The sequence below is a fragment of the Motacilla alba genome, chromosome 1A (assembly GCF_015832195.1).
Source record: "Motacilla alba alba isolate MOTALB_02 chromosome 1A, Motacilla_alba_V1.0_pri, whole genome shotgun sequence".
In the NCBI taxonomy this organism is placed as follows: Eukaryota; Metazoa; Chordata; class Aves; order Passeriformes; family Motacillidae; genus Motacilla; species Motacilla alba.
In genome coordinates, this window is record NC_052031.1 from 6,008,801 (window position 1) to 6,030,452 (window position 21,652).

The 21,652-nt window shown below is 40.7% G+C and overlaps 1 protein-coding gene across 14 annotated transcripts in view; it reads left to right on the forward strand.

Annotated features, from left to right (window-relative positions):
* The window catches only part of CELF2 (CUGBP Elav-like family member 2), a 543,235-nt gene that overhangs the window by 472,719 nt on the left and 48,864 nt on the right, over positions 1–21,652 (forward strand). For 13 of the 14 annotated variants that reach the window (XM_038154615.1, XM_038154614.1, XM_038154616.1 and 10 more), the window contains 3 exons: positions 3,940–4,074; positions 14,368–14,447; positions 19,344–19,502. In XM_038154615.1, the coding sequence (XP_038010543.1) occupies positions 3,940–4,074; positions 14,368–14,447; positions 19,344–19,502 (374 nt within the window). Of the gene's footprint in view, positions 1–3,939; positions 4,075–14,367; positions 14,448–19,343; positions 19,503–21,652 lie in introns of those variants that run through there. The other variant, XM_038154620.1, reaches the window with a different exon arrangement.

Genomic DNA, 21,652 nt, shown 5'->3' on the forward strand with positions numbered 1-21,652 from the left:
CAAGAAACTGTGTGGTTTCACACTTTACTTCCTATAAATAGAAATTCAGGCCTTGTTTACTGTGACCTTCTGGCTGCTTCTGCTCCATCAAGGAGGGGCACTCAGCCACCCCATCCTACCTGCTGCTTCCAGACAGTTGTATCTCCTTCATTCCCCCAGAGTGGTGTAAAATAGTCAGAAATTTCAACTAAGCCCATGAGCGAGGTTCAGAAATAATGATGTCAAACCCATGCTAAAAAAGTTTTGATTTTTCTGGATTTTGAATTGTTGAAACCTACCCCAAGGGTGAGAGAGAGAGAGTTATCAAGCAGCAGTGTAATGCTTCTGATATATGTGTACATGTGCTGGCCCTTGCACACTGCTTTCCTTCCCCCAGCCTTTTTCTTTGCCTGCTCTCATTGCCCAGAGCACTGGCAGCTCCCAGGCTTTGTCCAGCCCCTCAGAGCTCATTCATTCCTGATGTCCCTGCAGCTGGAGCTCAGGACATCTAGATGTTGACATCATCCCCAAGATCTGGGAGTTGGCTGGAAGGTAACAGCCTCTGTCAATCTACTCAGTCAATGTAAAAAAATCTGTAATCTACTCTCAGTAGCAGGGGAGAGACTCCCATGACAAAGGGAGAAATGCCTTGTCATGCACCTTGACACCTTGCTGGGAGAGGTGAGACCTGTCACTCTTTGAAGGAGCTGATCTCTTGGCATTGCCAACAACCAGTTGAGCTGAGACCAAACCTGTAGGTCACTGAAGTTAGGCCAGATGGGTTTAGGCTGCCATCCTTTCCCTAAGCAGAAGCACCTATCCCAGCCTCAGTGCTTTGCTGGGTCATGTGTGTTTAATCCTCATTTAACAGTCCACGGGAGAAATCCAAAACACACAGGAAAATCCACAGGCTTGGCAGATCCAGAGGGAAGTTTGCTCACCTCTAAAAACATTTGACCCACACTTCTTGCACTCTGTTGTCTGATTCTCAAACCTTGCCTGTGTGGCTGGTAAGAATTCATTTTAGAAAGAAAGAATATGCATTTCTGCATTTTGGCTGACTGAAAATGCAGAAATAACTCCTGAAAATCAGTCTTATCGAGGTGGAAAAGTACTCCTTTCTCTGTGTGGGAAAAACTCTTTCAGCCTAATAATATCAGATGTTCTATCAGATGGAGTGAAAACATGTCATTTTGATCTTGACAATTGTCACTTTAAATGTTTTTTTATGCTGGGCCTCTAGCCAGAAGAAGAATAGCAATTTTCTTAAGCTTCAACACTGATCAGCACTGACTAATGGCACTGAATGCAGAGCACGTCATCATATCAATATGTTTTCTGTACTCGGAGCATTCTTCATGAAATCTGCATTTTTAAGATGTACAGTACACAGGAGCTGGATGTTTAATTTACTATAAAATCACCCTCAAGCTGCAAACCTGCAAATCATGTTAGTTAAATGGCATATTTATAGGTTTACTACCAAAACCGAAGGAGGCCAATGGGGAGTTTGTCGCCTGCTACTCTTTGGAAAATTAAAACAAAGCCTTCTGTTCACATCTCATTTCTTTTGAGTCTCCCCGTGAATCTCTTTGGTTTGAGGCTTTGTCCTGGCACCGAAGCAGGACCCAAGGGACCTTCTTTGGGATGATGTGGCGGGCATTTGTCCAACTTAGCCAGCAGATATTTTTAAAAGAGAGTTGGAGCCTAGCCACTCTTAAGGTAGAGCTGCACACTCTATTTCAAGCCTAAGATCAAATTTAAACTGCTTGGTACGAGCTGACACAGAGACACAAAATAAGAGGTTCATAACACAGAGCAGAAGGCAATGCTTGGAAATGTGCTTGGCACCAAGGCTTCACCCAGCCTGACCTCAGTCTGTGCTGTGGAGAAATCCAAGCCTGGCAGCCCAGCTGGGTCCCTTGTCTCAAAACCTTCCCTGCACTATGGCCATAGTCTGTGGCTGTTGTTGAGGGGACAGGCTGCCAGGGAACTTCCTCAAAGAGATTGCTCAAAGCAATATAGGAATTGTCTGCAGCCAGGTTACAGGCATCCTGCCACCAGCAGAAGTGGCTGCCTGCACTCCTCTTGTAGCTGTGTGCAAGGCAATTCAGCTTTCCCACCCTTAAAATAATATTTAGTAGCATCAAGGTCAGCTATATATTATGAATCAGATGTAAAGCTTCATAATAAGACATATATATATATATATATATATATATATATATATATATCTCCCACCTTCCCGGTCTTATTTGCAATCACACATATTCAGCTCCTGATCTGCATATAACTGGCTCATGCCATGCATTCATCATGTCTTAACCCTTTCTGGAGGGTTCACCTGCGTGTGGAACCTCAATATAAAGTGTGAATGAAAATGTTCAGTCTTGAGGAATCTCTACTGCAGAAAACATCTTCCCCTGGGTGTTAAATTCACACCAATTTTCTTGCAAGCTTGTAGAGTGAGAAGCTGGGATTGCAGGGGCTGGTCTCTGTTTTGGGTTCTGAAAAATGCATGGGTTTGGTGCTTGCTTATATAAAAGCTACAAATACTTTTTAAAGTCAGCGATTTAAGGAGAAAATTACTTCAAACGCTTCTTGTAATCAATAAACATGAACCTCTTCCTGTTATTCTTGAAATTATTAAATGCACTGAAAATGTTGAAGTACAACAGAAATAAAATCCTAGGGAAAAATGGACACAGTTCCTTCTTCCTCAGCTGCAATTTTTTCCATATGACAAACTCATACTAATACAGGAGACAGAGTTAGAGAGCAAGAGAGAATTCCTTTTTTTTTTTTTTTTTTTTGTAAGCCCAGAAATGAAAATACTTCATTAGAAAAATAATTTGCACAATAATAGAAATAAGTAAGTGCACTGCAGACTCTCTGGAGTAAAGCTTTCCTTCCCTCTTTGCTTCCCCACAAACCCTGGCAGTCTGCTCATTAACAGGGAATTGGATTTACATGCCATTTCCAGAGAAGAAGAAAGCACTGGTGTATGTACTGTATAATAAGCACTTAGATTTTTGGTTTAATATAGATGGGTGGCTGCGTTAACATTTTTAAGTTTTTCCAGAGTGAATTAAGTTTTGATGACCTCTTTCATTTTTGACAAGAGTCCCCAGCTTTAGACCTGTAAATTTGGGTTTGATTAATAGGACTGTGTGCATCCTGCTGCAGCAGTCCAGCTTGTGCTGGTGTTGGTGACAGTGCAGGCAGAAAATATTCTACCAGTAATTCAGGTAAAGAACATTTTTCATGTTTTTTTTGCAAACTCAGCATCATTACGCATCAAAGGGTGTTCAGGCGATGTCCTGAAATATGTCTTGTGTCCTCCTGAAGGGCAGAGGGCTGTGGCACTGGAAAAAAATACAGCAGAAAAATGTAATGCATTCTTTTTCCAGAGCAGTCATTGCACATCTGCCTTTCCAGTGCCGTGCATTAAGTTGGCTGAAATTGAAAGCTCAGATAGAAGCTGCTCTCAAAACATTTCTCAGGAATATTTTTCATTAGCTTGTATCATTACGTGCACAATCCCTTCTTCACCCTCACCCCATCATGATTTCTTTCACACATGAGGGGGATGAGGGAATTTATCTCAATTAGAATCTATGCAAAGATACCTTTAAAAGTGTCTCTAACAGAGAATACTTTCCTTTTAGAAGCCATGAAGGGGAGGTGTATGCAGAGTGACTAAGACAGCCAATTAATATGTTGTATAAACAGCAGGCACCACTAGAAAAAAGAGAGGGAGAGAGAGAGAAAAATGAGATATTTGGGGTGGGGAAGGAAGGGGGAAGGGAGGTTGTAAGTATAAAGTGTTTGCCTTAGGACTTGTCTTCAGTTACAGAGCCAGACTCACATGACTGGAGCTTGGTTTGATGTGGTAATGAAGCATTGATCACAGCAAAAAGATGAAATGGCCTTTGCTCATTCATTATTTTTATCTTCTAGCTGTGGAAGACAGAAAATTGTTCATAGGAATGGTTTCGAAGAAGTGTAATGAGAATGATATCAGGGTGATGTTTTCTCCGTTCGGCCAGATAGAAGAATGCCGAATCCTTCGGGGACCAGATGGGCTGAGCCGAGGTGAGTGTGCAGCCTGTAAAGTCTCTTTCCTTAAGTGCTAATTGGGAGCTTTATGTCACAGCCAAGGTAGGCAGAGCTACTGTCTGCAGCGAGAGGTTACTCTGTAATACGTCCCACGTGATGAAGGTATCCACATGAACTTTTCACAGTGACTGAAATTATCACCTTTATTTCCAGTGTCAGAAAGGTCTCGGTGCCAACATATTAACTTGTGTTATCACCCTGTTTGTCAGCTGGAAAGGTTCCTTTGCACCCTGAGAAAACAGCCTCAGTTTTCTGCTCTCACAAAATCAAAGTTGCTCCCCTGACCCCATTTCTGCTTTGTAGCACAAGGCCAGGGGAAAAAAAAAAAAGAAGACAGGACTGTAAATGACTGCTTGAGGGCATGAAGGGTGATGGGAACTGGCCCTCGTTGTAGCACTATCTCCTCCATTCCTGTGTTTTCTGTAACTCTATGCAAAACATAGGTCTGCTGTAAGTTAGAAACAAAGAGGTTACCCTGGACCTGAGAGCTTTGCCTGGACAAAAGTTTGTAAAGAGAGTTTTTAAATCTTGTGCCTCTACCACAACCCAAAAACCAGGGCAGAGGTGTTAAGCATCACCATCAAGAGTGGTCAAGTGGCCAGCCTGAACTTGGAAATGAAATGCTGCACAGATTTCAATAACCAGTGATCCCTTTTGAGTGCAAAAGTACCTTTTAGGGAAAGGCCTTCTGAAAATCTATTGAAAAGAAAGATAAATGTATATTGATGATACAGACTGCATATTAACTCCATGGTATGTGGACCTGAATTTATTCTCAGAGCATGAACGTTCTCAGAACATAAGTGCCAGGGGTTGCTGAGTAGAAAAGGAAATAAGAATAGTCCCATCTCTCAGTGCAGGGTTATGCTGTTGTAACCTGCCACAGCCATTAAATGGCACAGGAAGTAAAGTAATTTTAATTATGGAGCTGTGAAAAGCATCACATCTATAGGAAAAACAAATACATAGAAAGTACACAGTTTATGCATTTTATTACATTTTCAAAAGGCACAGAAAAAGGTAATAGCACCCACTTTGCATGTAGACATGGGTATAGATATGGATTTTTTTTCTTTACTTTTGGACCTACTTGTTTCTAGTAGGCAATAGGATCCACAAAATTTTGTGTAACATTTTGTGTGTGGGGGTTTCCAGTTTCTATAAAACACCTATAAATTTCAGCAATGGAAGTGCAGGTATTCCTATATATCATGGCACTGCTTGAAAGCACATACTGTACTACTTCTGGACAATAAGGACTTGTTGAAAAGCCACTCTTAAAATAAATAGGGAGCCCCAAGAAAATTATGCACTTACATTTATGCTTTGTGATCCCCAGATTTTTGGGGCTAGGATGCAGCAATCCCTTCAGGCAAGGAGAGCCTCATGATCATGGCTTTTGCCTTGGGGAAGATTAGGGCACAGGTCTAAAGTTGGTTAAATCAACAGCTCAATAAGGAATGTTTACTGATGGAGTCGAGTGTTGCCATTATCTTTCTAGACCCAACACTGAGGCAAAATAAGTATTTCTGATTTTCAGTGATTTCATTGTGTGAGCAGCACAAGGAAGGGATGATGGAAGACACAAGTGGGAAAGGAGCTAATTAACTGCTGAAATAACAAGATCTACGCATCAGATGTTTTGAGCCCCAAAAAAAGATTTAATTGACTTGTCAGCATCACCCAACAAAGAAATGGATCTTTCCTGGGATCCATAAAAATCCCACTGCATACTTGCTTTAATTCAACAGACTTGGGATAGTAGGAACATAGAAAAGCTAATTATGAAATCCAACAGAGTAAGCAAGGTTGGTGGGGTAGTTTTGTTCTGCTGTGAACAGCAATCTCACAACAATCAGGAGCTGAAATTCCTAAGCCACATCTCCAATGTATCAGGCAGGGCAGTGCTGTGTGCTGGCCAGCACAGCTGTACAGTTAAAGTGCTGTTCTATCCTGCTGGAGACTGAAGATCTCAGTCCAGGTAGGTCACACACCAGTAACCACAGCAGAGCTGCATCCTCTGTGCCGCTCGGGTTCATTTCAGTCACAATCACGACTGATATTCTATCATGCCCTCATGCCTCATGCCTTGTTAAACTCGAATTGCTTTCTACACACCCATGTTCACACTTCAAAATAGGTTCAGCTGCGCCAACCAGGTTTTCAGGCAGATTTTTATCAGCTTCACAAAACCACCACTCCATGAGAGAAGGCAAAGTGTTGTGAAAATGGTTGGTATTGCAGTTGAAACGAAAAGTGCTGAGGGACATCTGCAGAGGAGGGAGCTTGACTGAAAAAGCACAAGGTGAAAAACTGCTTCAGGAGGGAGAATTTACACTGTTAAATCTTTGTAAAGAGTTCAAATCCTTAATGAGTTTTAATTCATGTTACCATTTCCAAGATGTTAATTCCCTTTGCCACAAACATAATTTATTTTCTCATCACCCATCCAGATGTGCTCCCCTCCTAGACACAGAGGGGTGAATGAAAAATAGTCGCTGTCTGAGGAAAACACTGACCTTGCCATGCCAGAGCCTTTGGGAGCTCAGTTCAGTGCTCACAGCAGTGAGATGGAAATATGGTCCAGTAAACTCTGTTTGGTATCTCTTTTTAATTGCCTAGCAGGTACACCTCATGGCATCTCAGATGAAAAAAGCTTGAGCAGCATCTTCTTCGGTATTTATGCCAGCTGTCAAGATTTCTTAAAGGGTTCAGGAAAATAATCTGCATTACCAGTAGATAGTTGCAAGGAATAGCTCCAGGTTACATGGCTCAGTAAAACAGTTTTGGTTTGGACTGGGTTTGGGTTTGAGGTTTTTTCCTTAGTAAAGACTAAAAAGGTTTCGGTTGACTTTTATTTTAGCCCATCTACACTACATCAGCAACTTTACCACTGGGAGTATAACAGTCTGCTGTCAACTCATAGGCAGGATTTAGGGTTGTATTGTACCACATGGGCTCCAATAGCAAGGAGAAATCCCGTCCTGTGGCATCAAGGGAAAATGTAACACTTTGTGATGAGTGTGATATAAGTGCTGAGATAAAGGGAGAAGGGGAGAGAGATGCAGCTCATTGTTTCTATTGTAGTTCCTAACCAAGAGTTGACAGAACTTTAATATTAAAGTCACACCCATTGCTGTCACTACTCATAAAGGACTGTCACCTTTTCCGCTCCAAATTCCTATTGTCAGCTGTTTGAAACTCCGCTCTAAAATGAGGCTGAAGTAATGATACGGAGCTCCAGTGGTGGAACAGTGTATTTTAAAGAAACTGAGATTTTTTTTTTGTCTGAGTCATGTTTTACCCCATTGTTACTCACTCCTGCATCTAAGAAATAACCATTGTTTATACCTGTAACTTGCTATATTTCTATCAGCTACAAGACTAGGCAGCAACCATAAAGCATTGCCTTCCAAAGTCTCTGAGATAGTCCCTGTGAAATTAGCAGGCTGGCAGCGAGTAATTCCTAGCTGTGAAAGGTATTAAAAAATAAAAATACCCTGTTGGCTGTAGAGATAAAGAACCCAGGGACCCAACAGCCACAGAGGCTGGCTGCCTCTTGAGCAGGGTTCATGGGACTATCTAAAGAAGCTTTCCACTTCCTGTATGATATTCATTATTCAGAGAGAAGGATTCAGCCTGCAGGGTTGTTTAATCCAGCACTTTTTCTGAAGAGCTAAATATGCTTTACAAAAATTCATGATTGTGATATCATGTGCTAAGCTTCATTATCATGAAAAAGTAGAAGTGAACTGCCTCAGATGATTAAGATTTTAAATCACTTATTGTAAACGGCTTAAGGAAACTTTCAGACCTCCTGACTCCCAGCACTATGTAATGTCTACATGACCACAGATGCCAACACAGACAGCCAGGCAATGAGAGCTGGAGTGTGCAAAAATAGCCAGAAATCCCCACGTTTGATTTGTAGCTGTGTAGCTGTGCCACTGATGTGCTGTATTGACCATAGGTGAGTTGGTCACTCATCATCTCTGTTATCCTGTTGCTTAAAATAAGAGTAGTGATGCTCCTCTGCCTTTGTAAAATGCTTTTTTTAGATCAGTGGATCAATATCTCTGTATCACTCTAGGAATTATTACCATCCGTAATGATGATAAAAAAAATCCTCTTATCCTTATCACAGGAGCACCACATAGCAAATTATTCTGCTGTATTGCTAAGTGCAGATTTGTATATCAGATACCAGAAAGAAGTCAACTGGGTTAATAGCATGCACTGAAAAAACCTGCTAAAAACATGTACAGAGAGTTGGATATACCCTGAAAATTGTGAGAAAGCTCAAAATGCATTTTTCTACATCTTCTAGGCTCCTAATTGTATGATATTTTAACAAAACATCACCAGGCACATGGGACAAGTGAACATTTCTGCAGACATTAATTACAAGGATTGTTTTTTTCATTCTTTCTTTGCTTTAAGAGCAGGTTAGAAATGGAATAGCGAGATACACCATGGTGAGGCAATTTAATTTCTTGAAAATCCATTCAGAACTTTCAGATTCAAGGGTTTTCTTGATGAAATAGTAAAAGAAAATTAGTATTTGCATCACAATTAATTGCAGGGAAGGATAGGTGAGGGACTTTTATGCTGGGGTTTTCTTTCCTCTGGATATTTACTGCTCCTTTCTGAGCTAAAGTAGCACGAAGTGCCAGCTGTGGGAACACCCTAGATTAGGGGTTACCTTCTGAATTGTGTATCAGTACATGATGGGAAGCAAGGACATGGAAGTGCTGTGTTATCAATAGCTCTTCAGAAGCACCTCCGTGCCTTATGCCTTGTGCTGCAATGTGGTAACATTTTCATTTTTTCCAATCATTATGGCACATTTAATTTTGTTTTCCCTTGCTGAAACTCTTTTGCAGCTGGGAGGGAAGCAACACATCCAACTGACCAATGTCTCTGCTGGCCTTTGGCCAGTAACTACATCTCAGATTTCCATTACTGCAGTTTTGCAGCAATCCCTCCCAAGAGGCAATCCTGAAATGAAATAATTTGCAAGAGGCTTTATTCCAGCAAGAAGATCATCGAGGCACAGTTAGAGAACATGGTCTTTGGTACCCATTTAATTCTAGGTTTGTGTAAATTCCTCTTACTGAAGTCTCTGCTTTGCAGGGTGGGTAATTGAATGTCCAATTACAAATGCTTTGAGGGAACCATGAACTTCAGGAAATTTAAAATCTACAGCCTGTCATCCAGTCAAATCAGTAGAGCTGAAGACCTGAGTCATGGTTACAGAATGTGCCTCTTGTTACCTCTATGTGCCTGATATGCATAAACTGAAGAGCTTCACTGTGGCTTTTTCAAATTCTTTTCTTTAGACTGAATTGTTGCACTTGGTCTCAGACCTGTCATTGTGTGTCTTAGGTAATATTTAACAACCAGATATCACTATGGTAAACAATTTGATGTACAATTTAGTTTGTATATGAAATGTTTCTTAGAGTCTAAGGCAGATTTTTGTGTGATATCTTCATTAGAAGGCTGTTTTCCAGGATGCTCCTTCCTTCAGATTAGGCTGTATTAGCACAGGAAAGGAAAAGGAAATGTCTACTTTGCAATCTCAGCTAGAAACATTTTAACCCAACTGGAGCTTATTTTTATCACACTTCAATTTCCATAGCTTTTTATTCAAGCCTTATCTTTTCCTTAAATAGAAGCTTTCATCTCAGAGGATCCCAACTACTCCTTGCAGGAATATTTGGCAGCTTTTCACTTTTGTTTCTTTACAGAAATTGAAGAAAAATTTGTTTACAGTGTACTGGGAATCTGTGGTGCAACCATTACAGCACCAGCTGCACAGCCAGCACTCGCAGCCCTGCACTTGCTTGGGTGGCTTTGAAAATCTCTTGGGTCTTCTTCTGTGTCAAAACCCTGTTTTTTAGACTTCCAAACCATGTCACTGCATTTTGCATCTCCCTTTGGCTTCATTTTAAAAGCTCTGGTGGACCACAGTGGTTTCATGAAGGAGGTTTCTTGTGTAGGTATGAACCTTACCTGAAGCTTCCATACATAAAAATGTTCTCCTTCACTTCCAGCTTGAAGGAGTTGATGTTGTGTTAGGCAGCAAGCCCAAGGTTTGGGATGGCCAGGATCAAGGAGGAGGCCTATCACATTTGACTGCTTTTTCAGAATTCTCTTTCAGTTTGTGGTTGGAGAGCGGTAAGGAGTAACCCTGTGAATTTAGATGTTCTCTCAGCCAATGTGGCAGATGAGATAATGGGCTCAAAAATTTTTCCCATGCCAGGGCTGGGTGCCTTACTCCAATCCTGCCTGCAGAAGGAAATAACTTCCAGCAGCCCTTCCCCAGTCACTCATTTATCTGCTGTAGGGGGTAAGAAGGCAGTCTTGGAGAAGCAGCTAAAATTCTTAGATCTTCTCTCTCCCTCCCCTTTTCCTTCTGTCAGTGATTCCTGACATTTTGAAACCAGACCTGATAAATAAGTTCGAGGTGTCTTGTAGGTTGGCTGTTTTTACAAAACAATCTATTTTTTGGCGTAGCTAGGTAGCTGGTTGTACAAACTGAAGTTATTTCAAGCCATTAGCTGTAAAAATATCCCCCTCTCCATATTTTCCCTCCCAGAGAGCTCCACAGCTCCAGTAAGAAGGGAATAATTGAATATCAGGACTCGGTGGGGTAGAACAGAAATAGTTTGCTGGTAGCTGTGGGTCGGGAAGACCTCGTTCCGTGGCATGCCAATCAATGCCACGTTTCATAGCATGAGGTAAGAGGCCACGGAAATCTCTCATGTTTCCTTGCACCACAAGGCATGAAATCTGATTAGTCCTGTCCTCTTCTAATTGTGATTTACGGTCCTAAAGCTGGCAGTGTGTTCCCAAAAGACCACCTGCACCCATGTGACACAGTGAGTGAGAGAGTGCTGGAAAGGGTTTTCCCAACCCTTCAGAAGCATAAAGAAATTAAATTCAGTGTCCTTGGACACCAACTTCTGATTAAATTCTAGGTGCCAAACTGAACCATCTTCCTCCAGTGCATATGTGCCCCACAGAGGAAAATCAAGGTGCTTCCATTGACCATAGCAGTAAATAAAAGCATTTCAGAACAGCTTTTTCTGAACACCTAAAATATAAATGCAAAGTGATTGAGTTAAATAGACCAAATCCTATGACATAGGCTAAGCTCCCATCCAGTGTGGCAGTCTGGTCATGAAGGAAAGGAGTCCATAGTTCACACATAATAAAATAGATATGATCCCATATTCCATGCACAATAAAATATATATGCACACATAATAAATACATAAATGTTGTGTGTGAGTGTCCAGGCTTGGCAGCTGAAAAAATAACCCTTGAATGTGAATACATGTAGCAATGTCTGGAAGGATGGTTAAATTAACAAATGTTCAATTGGGGCACTTGATGGCAACCTCTTAAAGTCTGGGTTTTCAAATAATTCAGAAGTAACGTTGTCTACTGAATTTTTGCCATGTTATTGAGGTAAATTGGACATTTACTGTGGAAATGGCCACTGTCTATTGGTGGGAAATGGCCTGCTGAATGGAGATAACAAGGGGACTTAACCTTGTAGCCTCTGGCTGGCAAACCCTAATTAAAATGCAGCCCCATCCTCTCTGTGGAATGCTGCTTCCAAATGCTCATATTCAAGCTGCATAACCTCATTCATCAGGCATTCCCCTTGCCCAAAGAACAAGTTTCTTTCAAATTGGTACAGAGATCTGCTACAAAGGTCTTTTTGCTCCGTGACAAAGGCAATGAGACCCACGCAACTGCTTTTGGGCTGAGGAGTGAGGAAGAAGGCTTTGCAGTGGTGGTGGGCACTGAAAGCACCCAACAGCCGAGCCCTGTGGTTAAAGAGAGAGAAAGCTCAAGGGTGGGAAGGGACAGTCTGCTTTATCTTGAGAGGAATGTAGCCTTATTTCTCTGATGATTCACATTTCTTTTGAGACCTGCTAATTGCAACATCTCTCAGTAAGTTACTTACAGCAGAACTGCTGGGGAGAAATTGTGATAAATGCATAAACTGTGTCTTACTGATTTTTGTTGACATTTTACATGCTTCTCATGCATTTGAAACCTCCATTCAGTAATTGTCACCATAGTACACACTCCTGGATAGTGAGAACCAAAGAAATGAATGAAGCAGTTTCTTGACCATTATCAACAATATTATTCAAGGCTCTGCATGGGCTTCCTTGCCTGCCCTCCAGTATATCTCTATTTGTGCTCATCTCCCACTGAATTTGCAAGACAAGAAAAGAATAATGCTAATAACAGAAATGGTATTAAGAGAGATTGCTTTGAGACTGATGGTAAATTTGGGCCTCTTTAATTTTAGTGCACAGCAGCAATATGGAATCTAGGAGAAGTACTGTAGATTATTTACCCTTCTACTGCACATTTTGTCTAGATTGCTGTACAGAAAGCTGGTTTGTTACATCATATTCTTTGACAGAAATATGTTGCTGAACAAGACTAGTATAGCATTATGTAGTGTGGCTAAAGAGTAGTGAGACATCATCAGCTGTTTTGTTACCTAAGAAATACAGAAAGTCACAATGCTGTGGTGAAGTTTGGGTAAAAGAATTTTGATTTCTGATTTTATCATGCTCATCTATCAGTCAGAGCTACATAAGCCAGCTTAGCTTCTTTTGAATCAAGGGCCTTTACATTAAGGAGAAAAAAAAATACCGCATGATGCAAAAATGCATTGACTTTATTTTCATGACTAGATGTAGTGCTTTTGGGTAATGATCAGGCATTGCTTTCTCTTACTGTTGTTTGATTAAAATGTGAATACAGTCTTGACTTGATAATCTTACCAGGTACACACAGAGCTAAAAGGAAAAGGTATTCTATGCCTCAAATTGATTTGCATAAACCAAACAATCTGTTGCTTGCTGGATTGCAAAATGGTTTATTTTGCCCATTGGCCACAGGGGCAACAATATTGTATTTTTGATGCCAGAATGTAGCTTTCATGCATTAGCTCTAAAATGACAATATGCTTTAGCCTCTCAGTGCTTAGATCTGCTTCATTTGGAAATCTTTTAAGTAGTAATAATAATAATGTTTTGAGGAAATTGAGTGGAACACTAAATTATTCTCTGAAACCTAAGTTCAAACTGTGCAAGGCTAAGGGAGCTGAAAATCAATGCACTTTTAAAGTCATTAGAGATCACAAGTGAAATAAGTCTGTGTTGCTTTAGCTAAGCTTTTAGTGTGCCATGGTATTATTACAAAATCAGCCTGAATCTGCATTAATTTCACAGTCTTTTTCTTTAAGATGCCCAAGGGTGCATGAAGAATAAAATGTAAATCTCAGGAGGCAATGTTTTTATTAGCCAAAAGGGCAGTGAGTCATGCGCTGAAAACGCTGACCTGCACCATGCCCAGTGTAGGTATGGCTGACAATAGTAAAAGGGTGGAAAAATAGCCCAGGCATTAGCCTACTGCCTTTTCATTATGATTTTAAAGGCTGAAGAGGGGAAAAAAAGAGTGATTTTTTCAGTTATTCATGCACATAGCTTCAGAATTGTTCAAGCTGGCAGTAGCTTTCATGGATCAAAGAATTATACTTGTACCTAGAACTCGGAGAAACAAATACCATAAGGATTTTTATTTTTAAAATGTTATTTTCTTAAATGTTGAGATTCCACCTACATTACTGAATTTTGTCTGAGTCTTTTCACAAATAGTCATAGGATACACAGTGGTGTTTTTCTCATTCTTATTTGTATGATACTTCTTGGTGCATCACAGTAATTTGTGATGTTATGGACCCCTTTATTAAAGTCTCAGTTCAGCTGTCAGTGATGCCGGCATTTATTTACTATCCACAGTTTACCTACACAAAAGCCAGAGCAAGCAATTCTTAATGCATGGTCTGAATAGATTTAACTATGCAATCCAAAGGCTACATAAAAGCCTTATTTATTTCAAACCCTGTGGCTAAAGAATAAAAACAGTAACAAAACAGAACAAACAAACGGGGGAAAAAAAGAAAAACAGAACAAAGCAAACAAAAAAAAATTAAATAAAACCCCTTCTTGTCACCCATCTCCACCTAATTTTTTTTTCTTTCATCTATGGTCAGATTAGCAAGTCAGCACTGTCAATAAATAAACTAGAGAAGTTGTTTATTTTTATGTACTACTGAGAACAGTGTCGTCTTGTGGCCGTTCTCGTAGACTGTGTTGGTTTAACAAGCGTCCAACCCTTTTGTCTTGTTGTTTTTTGTCTTTCCTGCTCCCTGTCCCCTTGTTCCCACAGGCTGTGCGTTTGTCACATTTTCTACAAGGGCAATGGCACAGAATGCAATCAAAGCCATGCACCAGTCTCAGACCATGGAGGTACAGTACTGTATCATTTGCCCTTTCTTTGTTTTCTTTGTGCAAATGATTGCGAATGGTAAAGCCATGCTCTCCTGGATCAGATCAGACACATGACAATCACAGATTTAAATTTTTTACCAGCTCACTCTACCTGTCTTTGTGAAGCTTTATTTTTCTCAATCACCTAAAAGAGCACAATAAGGCTGCTGTGTGGTATCCAAACACAGCTCTCAATCCTGTTTTCAGTGGCATTCAGCAGAAAATAAAAATGCTGTGAATACCACTCCTCAGTCGTACTCAGAGTATCTCTGATGAGTAAATTACCTCTATTTTTAACACACGTTCCCCCTAAGAAAAATCTTAGTTTCTTTTAAATAGATTTCTAAGTGTTGTGGTTTGCACTGCTCTGAGAAAAAGCTCAAGAGATTTAACATGGCCACACTGAGTTACTAGTGCATGTGTTTTTCTGCAAATAGAATCTCTTTTTAAGTTAATATTATTTCGCCTTCTTCATGTAGCCAATAAAAATGCTAATGATGACAGAGCATATCGGAGTGTGGCACTTCCTGCAGAGCACCATCGTGGCTGGCCCCTCACAAGCAACAGTCTTCATTCCCTTCCAAACTGCCTCTATGGCCTCGTATTTTATCATGATGAGCAGCTCAAAACTTTAAACTGGTTCACTCAATGTGACTTTAGCTGCTGGCTAACGATCTGGTCATTGGAGTGGTTATTGAATGCCACAGCTTGTCTGGCAATCTCAAAACTTTTTTCAGTCTGTGATTTTTGTCATGGTCTTTCAGAATTTTGCACAAAAAACCGCACAAGTATGAAATCTTTACTTACTCTGGATCTTCTAGCTTATCATTGGAGAGTGCATGTTATACTGTATTATGTATACTGTATCTTCGTGTAGTGATGATTTTTCTCAGAGGTGGCATTGATGTTATGTGCACTTGTTTCTTTTTCTTTTTTTTTTATTATTTCTTTTTCCACCAGGACCTTTCAATTTTATTTTTTTTTTTTTTCTCTCAGTGATTTTCCTTTGCAATGCTCTAGTCTCCCAAAGCATGCTGGGTGCTAAACAATCATTATTGCGTCATGTCGTTGAGCTGCTTTGTGTAACGAGCCAAGGGGGGACACCAGGGGTGGGAGGGTGGACAGAGGACAAGGAGGAGGAGAAGATAAAATTCAAGCCAGTGCATGAAAATGTCACTAACTGTGTCCTGTATAGTACAAGTAATGATATCAGCATTGCAAAGCTGTTGTCTTTCCAAACATCACGTTTGAATTTGGTTGAGCTTCTTTTATAATCAATGTGTTTTCTTTTCAGTGCAATGCATTTTTAGACCCTGGGTATACAGTTTTAGTTGAGAATCTGCCAATGAGATGAGAACAAATGAAATTATCTTTACTAGAAAGCTGCTGCTATACAGTCTATGCAGTCTGATAGTATATTGTGAAAAAACTGCCACTTTGAGTCTCTTCAATAATACCTGTAGTAATTTGTCTGCCGTGCACTGCTCCATTAATTCAGATCTATATGTTTTGCTGGGTTTGATTCCAAGTAAAAAGGAAATGTTTATTGGTAATACTGTGTTTTACCTATATTTTCCATGTGTTTTATGCATTTTTCCATCTAGCAAAATGAATTTTACACAGCTCTACTTCTGAAGACGGTAAAATAAAGACATAACACCTCCCAGACAAATTCTCCCACTCCTCTGTTGTATGCAGTGCTCCAAAAGGGGGCTGCATTTTGACAGGATACTCTTAATGAGATTTGTTCTGTAGAAAAGGTACTCTTGGATCAAAATCCTTCTCAACACCTTTAGAGACATCATCAATGAGACCCCCAAATTGGTGAGGCAATTCCAAATACTTTGCCCTTTGAACATCTGGGTCTTTGCATCAGTTGAGCTTAGGCTGAGTCCCTTCTTGGAAAGAAGCCATGCACCCTCCCTCTCCATGCAGGAGGGACTCAACCTGACAGCAGAAAAATATGAAGGCAGCACCAGCTGTTGGGAAGAAAATGGCACTGAATGGCATGGAAAGATGAAGCCATTGAATGAGGAAGGGAGATGCACCTTCTGTTTGTGCTGGAAGCTTCCCCTTAAGCTAGGAAATAGAAGTGCATAAAACAAGAATCACCCCCTAGGCAAAAAAAAAATTTTCCTCACTTTTGCCAAACTCTTCTAGTGAAAAGTTAAATTGGGTTGACTAGTGTTACTTGTTAAACCTCAGCTTGAAACAGTCATCTTGGACACTTTGATTTCATGTTATTTTGCAAATAAAAGTGGTCTTAGGGGAAGATATGTAGTACACAATTGCATTTCAACCCAATTACTATATTTTTTCCCTTTTTTTATTATTTTCAGTTCTTTAGCATGCATCATTGACCAAGATGAATTTTCAAAGAGGGCTAAGAAAGAGCAATGGGTTTGTTAAGTCCAGATGAACACATCTCATAGAATAATGCACTTTCTTACTGCTCTTTCCACCTGACTTACTGACCTGGTTAAATCAACTGATTTTTAAAATATAATTGCTGCTCCAAAGTGTTTGCTCTTCTGTTTCTTTTCTGTGCAGTTCTTTTTGTTTGTTTGTTTGTTTAAGTCATTCAAATGCAGCACCAGTAGAAGACACTAATTTGTTATCATGGAGTAAATTTGATACAACAATAACAACCCTTTTCTCATATAGAGCCACTTGCTAGATATAATCTCCGTCTTCAGAACGTTTGCTTTCTTGAAAATGATGAAGTGATTAAATATAGAGCAGACAGTGAAAAAATGAATTATAGATTCATAAATTGCAGAGATATTGTTTTTATACAATTTACTGACATTTAAGCATTCATAAATATGTCAGCTGTAGTGTTGAATGCTGAACTACCAAACTGAAAACCGAAATAACCATATAATATTTCTTCCTTTGATACTCATTTCTGTTTCTTTGGAAATATACTTGATTCTCCTGTACATCCAGGCAGAAGGCAGTAAGTTCCAGTTGTTCTTAGCCCAGTGTTACCAATAATGTAACTTGTATCTCATATAAGATAGAAACAGCTTGCTTTTTTTTTATTAGCAAAACCAGAAAAATCTCTCTCGCATCCTCTACCCCCTGGCTCCTTTTTCTTCTTTTTTTCAAAATGATCTTATTTTTAATATTAGTATAAAAATCACTAGAGAGAGGTAATTGTGTAACAAGCCAACTCCTTCATAATCTTTATTTGATTGCTGGAGTGTTATGGATCTCCTTTCTTCCTCACTGAAACACTAAAAGACATTTTTACAATGAAACACACAGGAAAAGAATTGGAGGTGGAATAATAAACCACAAGCAATGATTTTCTAAGATAATTCTAAAGGAACAGAGTTCATGGGGGATATTATTATTATTATTATTATTATTATTATTATTATTATTATTATTATTGCAGTTTATTTCATCATTTTATCTGATGACTGAATATTTTTGTCACTTGTCCTGGTGTGAGGTTTTTCAGAGAAAAAGTACATGGCTGCTTTTGGTAATTAATTGAGGACAGGAACTTTTCTGAAGATGTTCACAGTGTTGTGAGAGCAGCCATGGGAAGAGTAGGTGAAGTAGAACCCTGCTCTGCATCCCATACGATACACTTTGGCTAAAGCACTGCTGTGTTTCTTGGACTTGAGTCACTTGTCACTCCTGCCATTGTGTTCACATTGAAGTTAGACAAGAAATTAGTATAACAAAGCATGGCAAGGGAGGTTATTCATTGGATGCTGTGAAGTTGAAAAGCAGTATGAAATGGATTGACAGTTTTGATGACTCATAAAATGCTTGAATTAATTTGAAGAACTGAATCATTGCAGTATACAGCTTGCCTTCTTGATCTGAAAAAAAATTCAGACTTGAAAGGTTAAAATATGAAACATTTCTTAGCAGGGAAAAAACCAGAGAGAAATCAACAGAGACATCTTTCATGATCACATCTTATTGTCTCAGTGTCTTTGCCCAGGAATGCCCAATTCGAAGTCCAAGGGAAATTCCAGTTTACCTCAAAAGTCCATTTGGTCTGTGCCCTCCAGCTTCTCCCCAAAGGTCCCTCAGCCATGGGTGAGGAATAGGTTGCAGACCAGACCTCTAGCTCTTTCTTACAGCTTCCCTATTTCCTAAGGCATCTTACAGCCTTGCCATACCATGTAACAAGAGGCTGATACAAGCAATAGAAGAAATGGTGTCAATCAGGAATGGGCTGCTGTCACCAGAACTAGTCCCTTTTTGGTCTGCATCCTGCCCTTTGTTCACATCTCAAGGGTGCTTGATACAAAGCGTGCCCGGGAGCGGACCGCAGGTGGGTGAATTGACTGGGGGTCCTTGGTGTGAACAGGGCCAGTGCCTCGCTGATGTAAATGGGTGCTGAGGTAAATCTGCTGCTCCCAGTCTCTTTAGGGTGCCCACACCAGCTGCACTGAGCCTGATGGCACAGCCAGACTGTGGTGGCAGGGCGGTGTTGGCTGTGTGGTCCCTGGCAGCACGAAGGTTGGACACCTCTCCCTTTGGCGCTGCCTTGAAAACAGACTGCAGACAAAGCATCACGTCCATCTCATCAGCTGTGAAGCTTAATTAAAGAGGACTGGTACACTTTGCTGTCTCTGGCAGCAATTTTGATAGCTGGAAGGAAAAGAGAGCCTGAGGAAAGGTGCTTTATAAAAAGAGCTGGGGAATCAATAATTTCTCCATAGCCTCTTTTCGTAAGAACCTGAAAATCTTAGTCCTTGCAGTCCTACACGGGCCAGTCACAAAGAGAGGGTGAACAATCTGGTTGTGCCAGTGCCAGTGGCCCTACGGGACATGGCTGAGCTCATGAGGCGAGGGTGGCCTGGTGTGATTTAACCCTTCTGTCTTTCCCAATCTGTCCAACCACAGGGCTGCTCTTCGCCAATCGTGGTGAAGTTTGCTGACACCCAAAAGGACAAGGAGCAGCGGCGTTTGCAGCAGCAGTTGGCTCAGCAGATGCAACAGCTCAATACTGCCACTTGGGGAAACCTCACAGGTCTTGGAGGACTCACACCACAATATCTAGCTGTAAGTTCACTTTAGAGGTGGCGGCTGCATTATGCTCTGTTTATTTTAGGACCACGGTAAATCAGTTCTACTGAACTCCCTGCAGTAAATTGCTAAATCGTCCAGGATACACAGTGTGTCTTCTTCTGGGTGTGCTTATCTGCAAAACAAAGCATAGATTCATAGAGAGGCTTGGGTTGGAAGGGACCTTAAAGATCACCTAGTTCCAACCCCTCCACTGTAAATAAAATTTTATTCCATCAGTTTTATCGGGGGGTTGGAATGCTAGAGTCTGTTTTTTATAGCTGGAATAAAGTTTAAGTTCTTCCTTAGGGGAGGACAGATAGGCAGCTGAACACTGTAGAGGCCATATCCATATTGTGCAGCCTCTAAACTACAATGCTGTGGTTCAATCATCAAATTTCCACATTTTCATTTGGAAGTGGCTTTTGCTTTAATGAATGCTCCTGTCAATGCTAAATATGCATGGTTCATATCCCCTTATACAGAAAGTCAATGTGGCCAGGAAAAGCCATGAATTTAAACTGGCCTTTTCCTTAGTCCATTTGTAAGATGAGAAACAGGTGGTAGCTGCTGGCCCTCCTGGAAAATCTGAAATCCACAGCCACATGTCTTTGGCCCTGGATGGCCAAGAGAGGCTCCCATTCATCACAGCAGAGATGGAGCCTCTGCATTTTGTGGCTTTGGAGTTGGGAGGTCTGGTTGAGGAGCTTTTGGATTACTTGGAGGTTCCTCATGGTTACAATAAGACAAATATAACCTCACTAAGTACAATGAAGGAACCCGTGGGTTTCGGGCTGTACAACAGTACAAGGCCAAGTACAAGGTCCTGACCCTGGGTCAGGGCAATCCCAAGCACAAAAGCATGGATCAAGAGCAGCCCTGAGGAGAACTTGGAAATGTTGGTGGATGAGAAATTAACACAACCTGTCAATGTGCATTTCCAGAAAGCCAAACATGTCCTGGGCTGCATCCCCAGAACTGTGGGCAGCAGATCAAGGCAGGAGGTTCTGTCCCCCTGCTCTGCTCTGGTGAGACCCCACCTGTAGTGCTGCATCCAGCTCTGGAGCTCTCAGTACAGGAAAGATATGGACCTGTTGGAGCAGGTCCAGAGGAGGCCACAAAGGTGACCAGAGGGTTGAAGCACTTCTGCTATGGAGAGTGGGCTGAAAGAGTTGAGGCTGTCAAGCCTGGAGAAGAGAAGCCTCTGGGACCTTTGAGTTTTCCATAGCTGAAGGGGCCCTCCAAAAAAGCTAGAGAGGGCCTTTTACAGGGCCATTTAGTGATGGGACAAGGGGTAATGATTTTCAACTGAGAGAGGGCAGGTTTAGAAAGAAGAAATTGTTTCCTGTGAGGGTGGTGAGAGAGTGGCACAGGTTATCCAGAGAAACTGAGGCTGCCCCAACCCTGGAAGTGTTCAAGGCCAAGCTGGATGGGGCTCTCAGCAACCTGATCTAGTGGAAGGTGTCCCTGCCTGTGACAGAGGGGTTGGAAGTGGAGGAACTTTGAGGTCCCTTCCAAACCAAACCATTCTGTGATTCTATGAAATGGATGTGCCCATATATATGTATTGTGTATGTGTAAACACATCATTTGTGTGCATACAATGTTTTGATATAGTGATATAAACAGCAATTTACCCAGCAATTAAAAATATATATTAGTACTGAAGTTGGCTAATTAATGTTGAGATAGGCTAAATTGCTATATATACAAATCCCAGTATAATGAATATCTGTGTGCTTGATTCATAAAGATAATAAAGAAAAAAACTGAATTCACAGGGGTGGGGAAGAATGGACCATGATTGACAGAGATGAGTTATGGTAACTACTAGACTACAGAGGGTTGTAATTAGTCACACTATGTTGGTTTAAATAGATTTAACACCTGGCTGTTAAAAAGAATAAATTGATTAATTGTTTTAAAGCAGCCATGTTATTGAGTTTCCCTTGTGTCTCTGTGTTTCTTAATAGAGATTAGACATTAATATGGATTTACAGCATTGACTCTAGGGATGTTCATTCCAACAGCAGACAGAAGCAAGAGACTATATAAATGTAAAGGAAAGCAGAAATATTCCAAATGTGAAATGATAGCTTATTTTAGTTTTATCTTCATTTGTTGCATTACTGTCAGATAGATTGCTG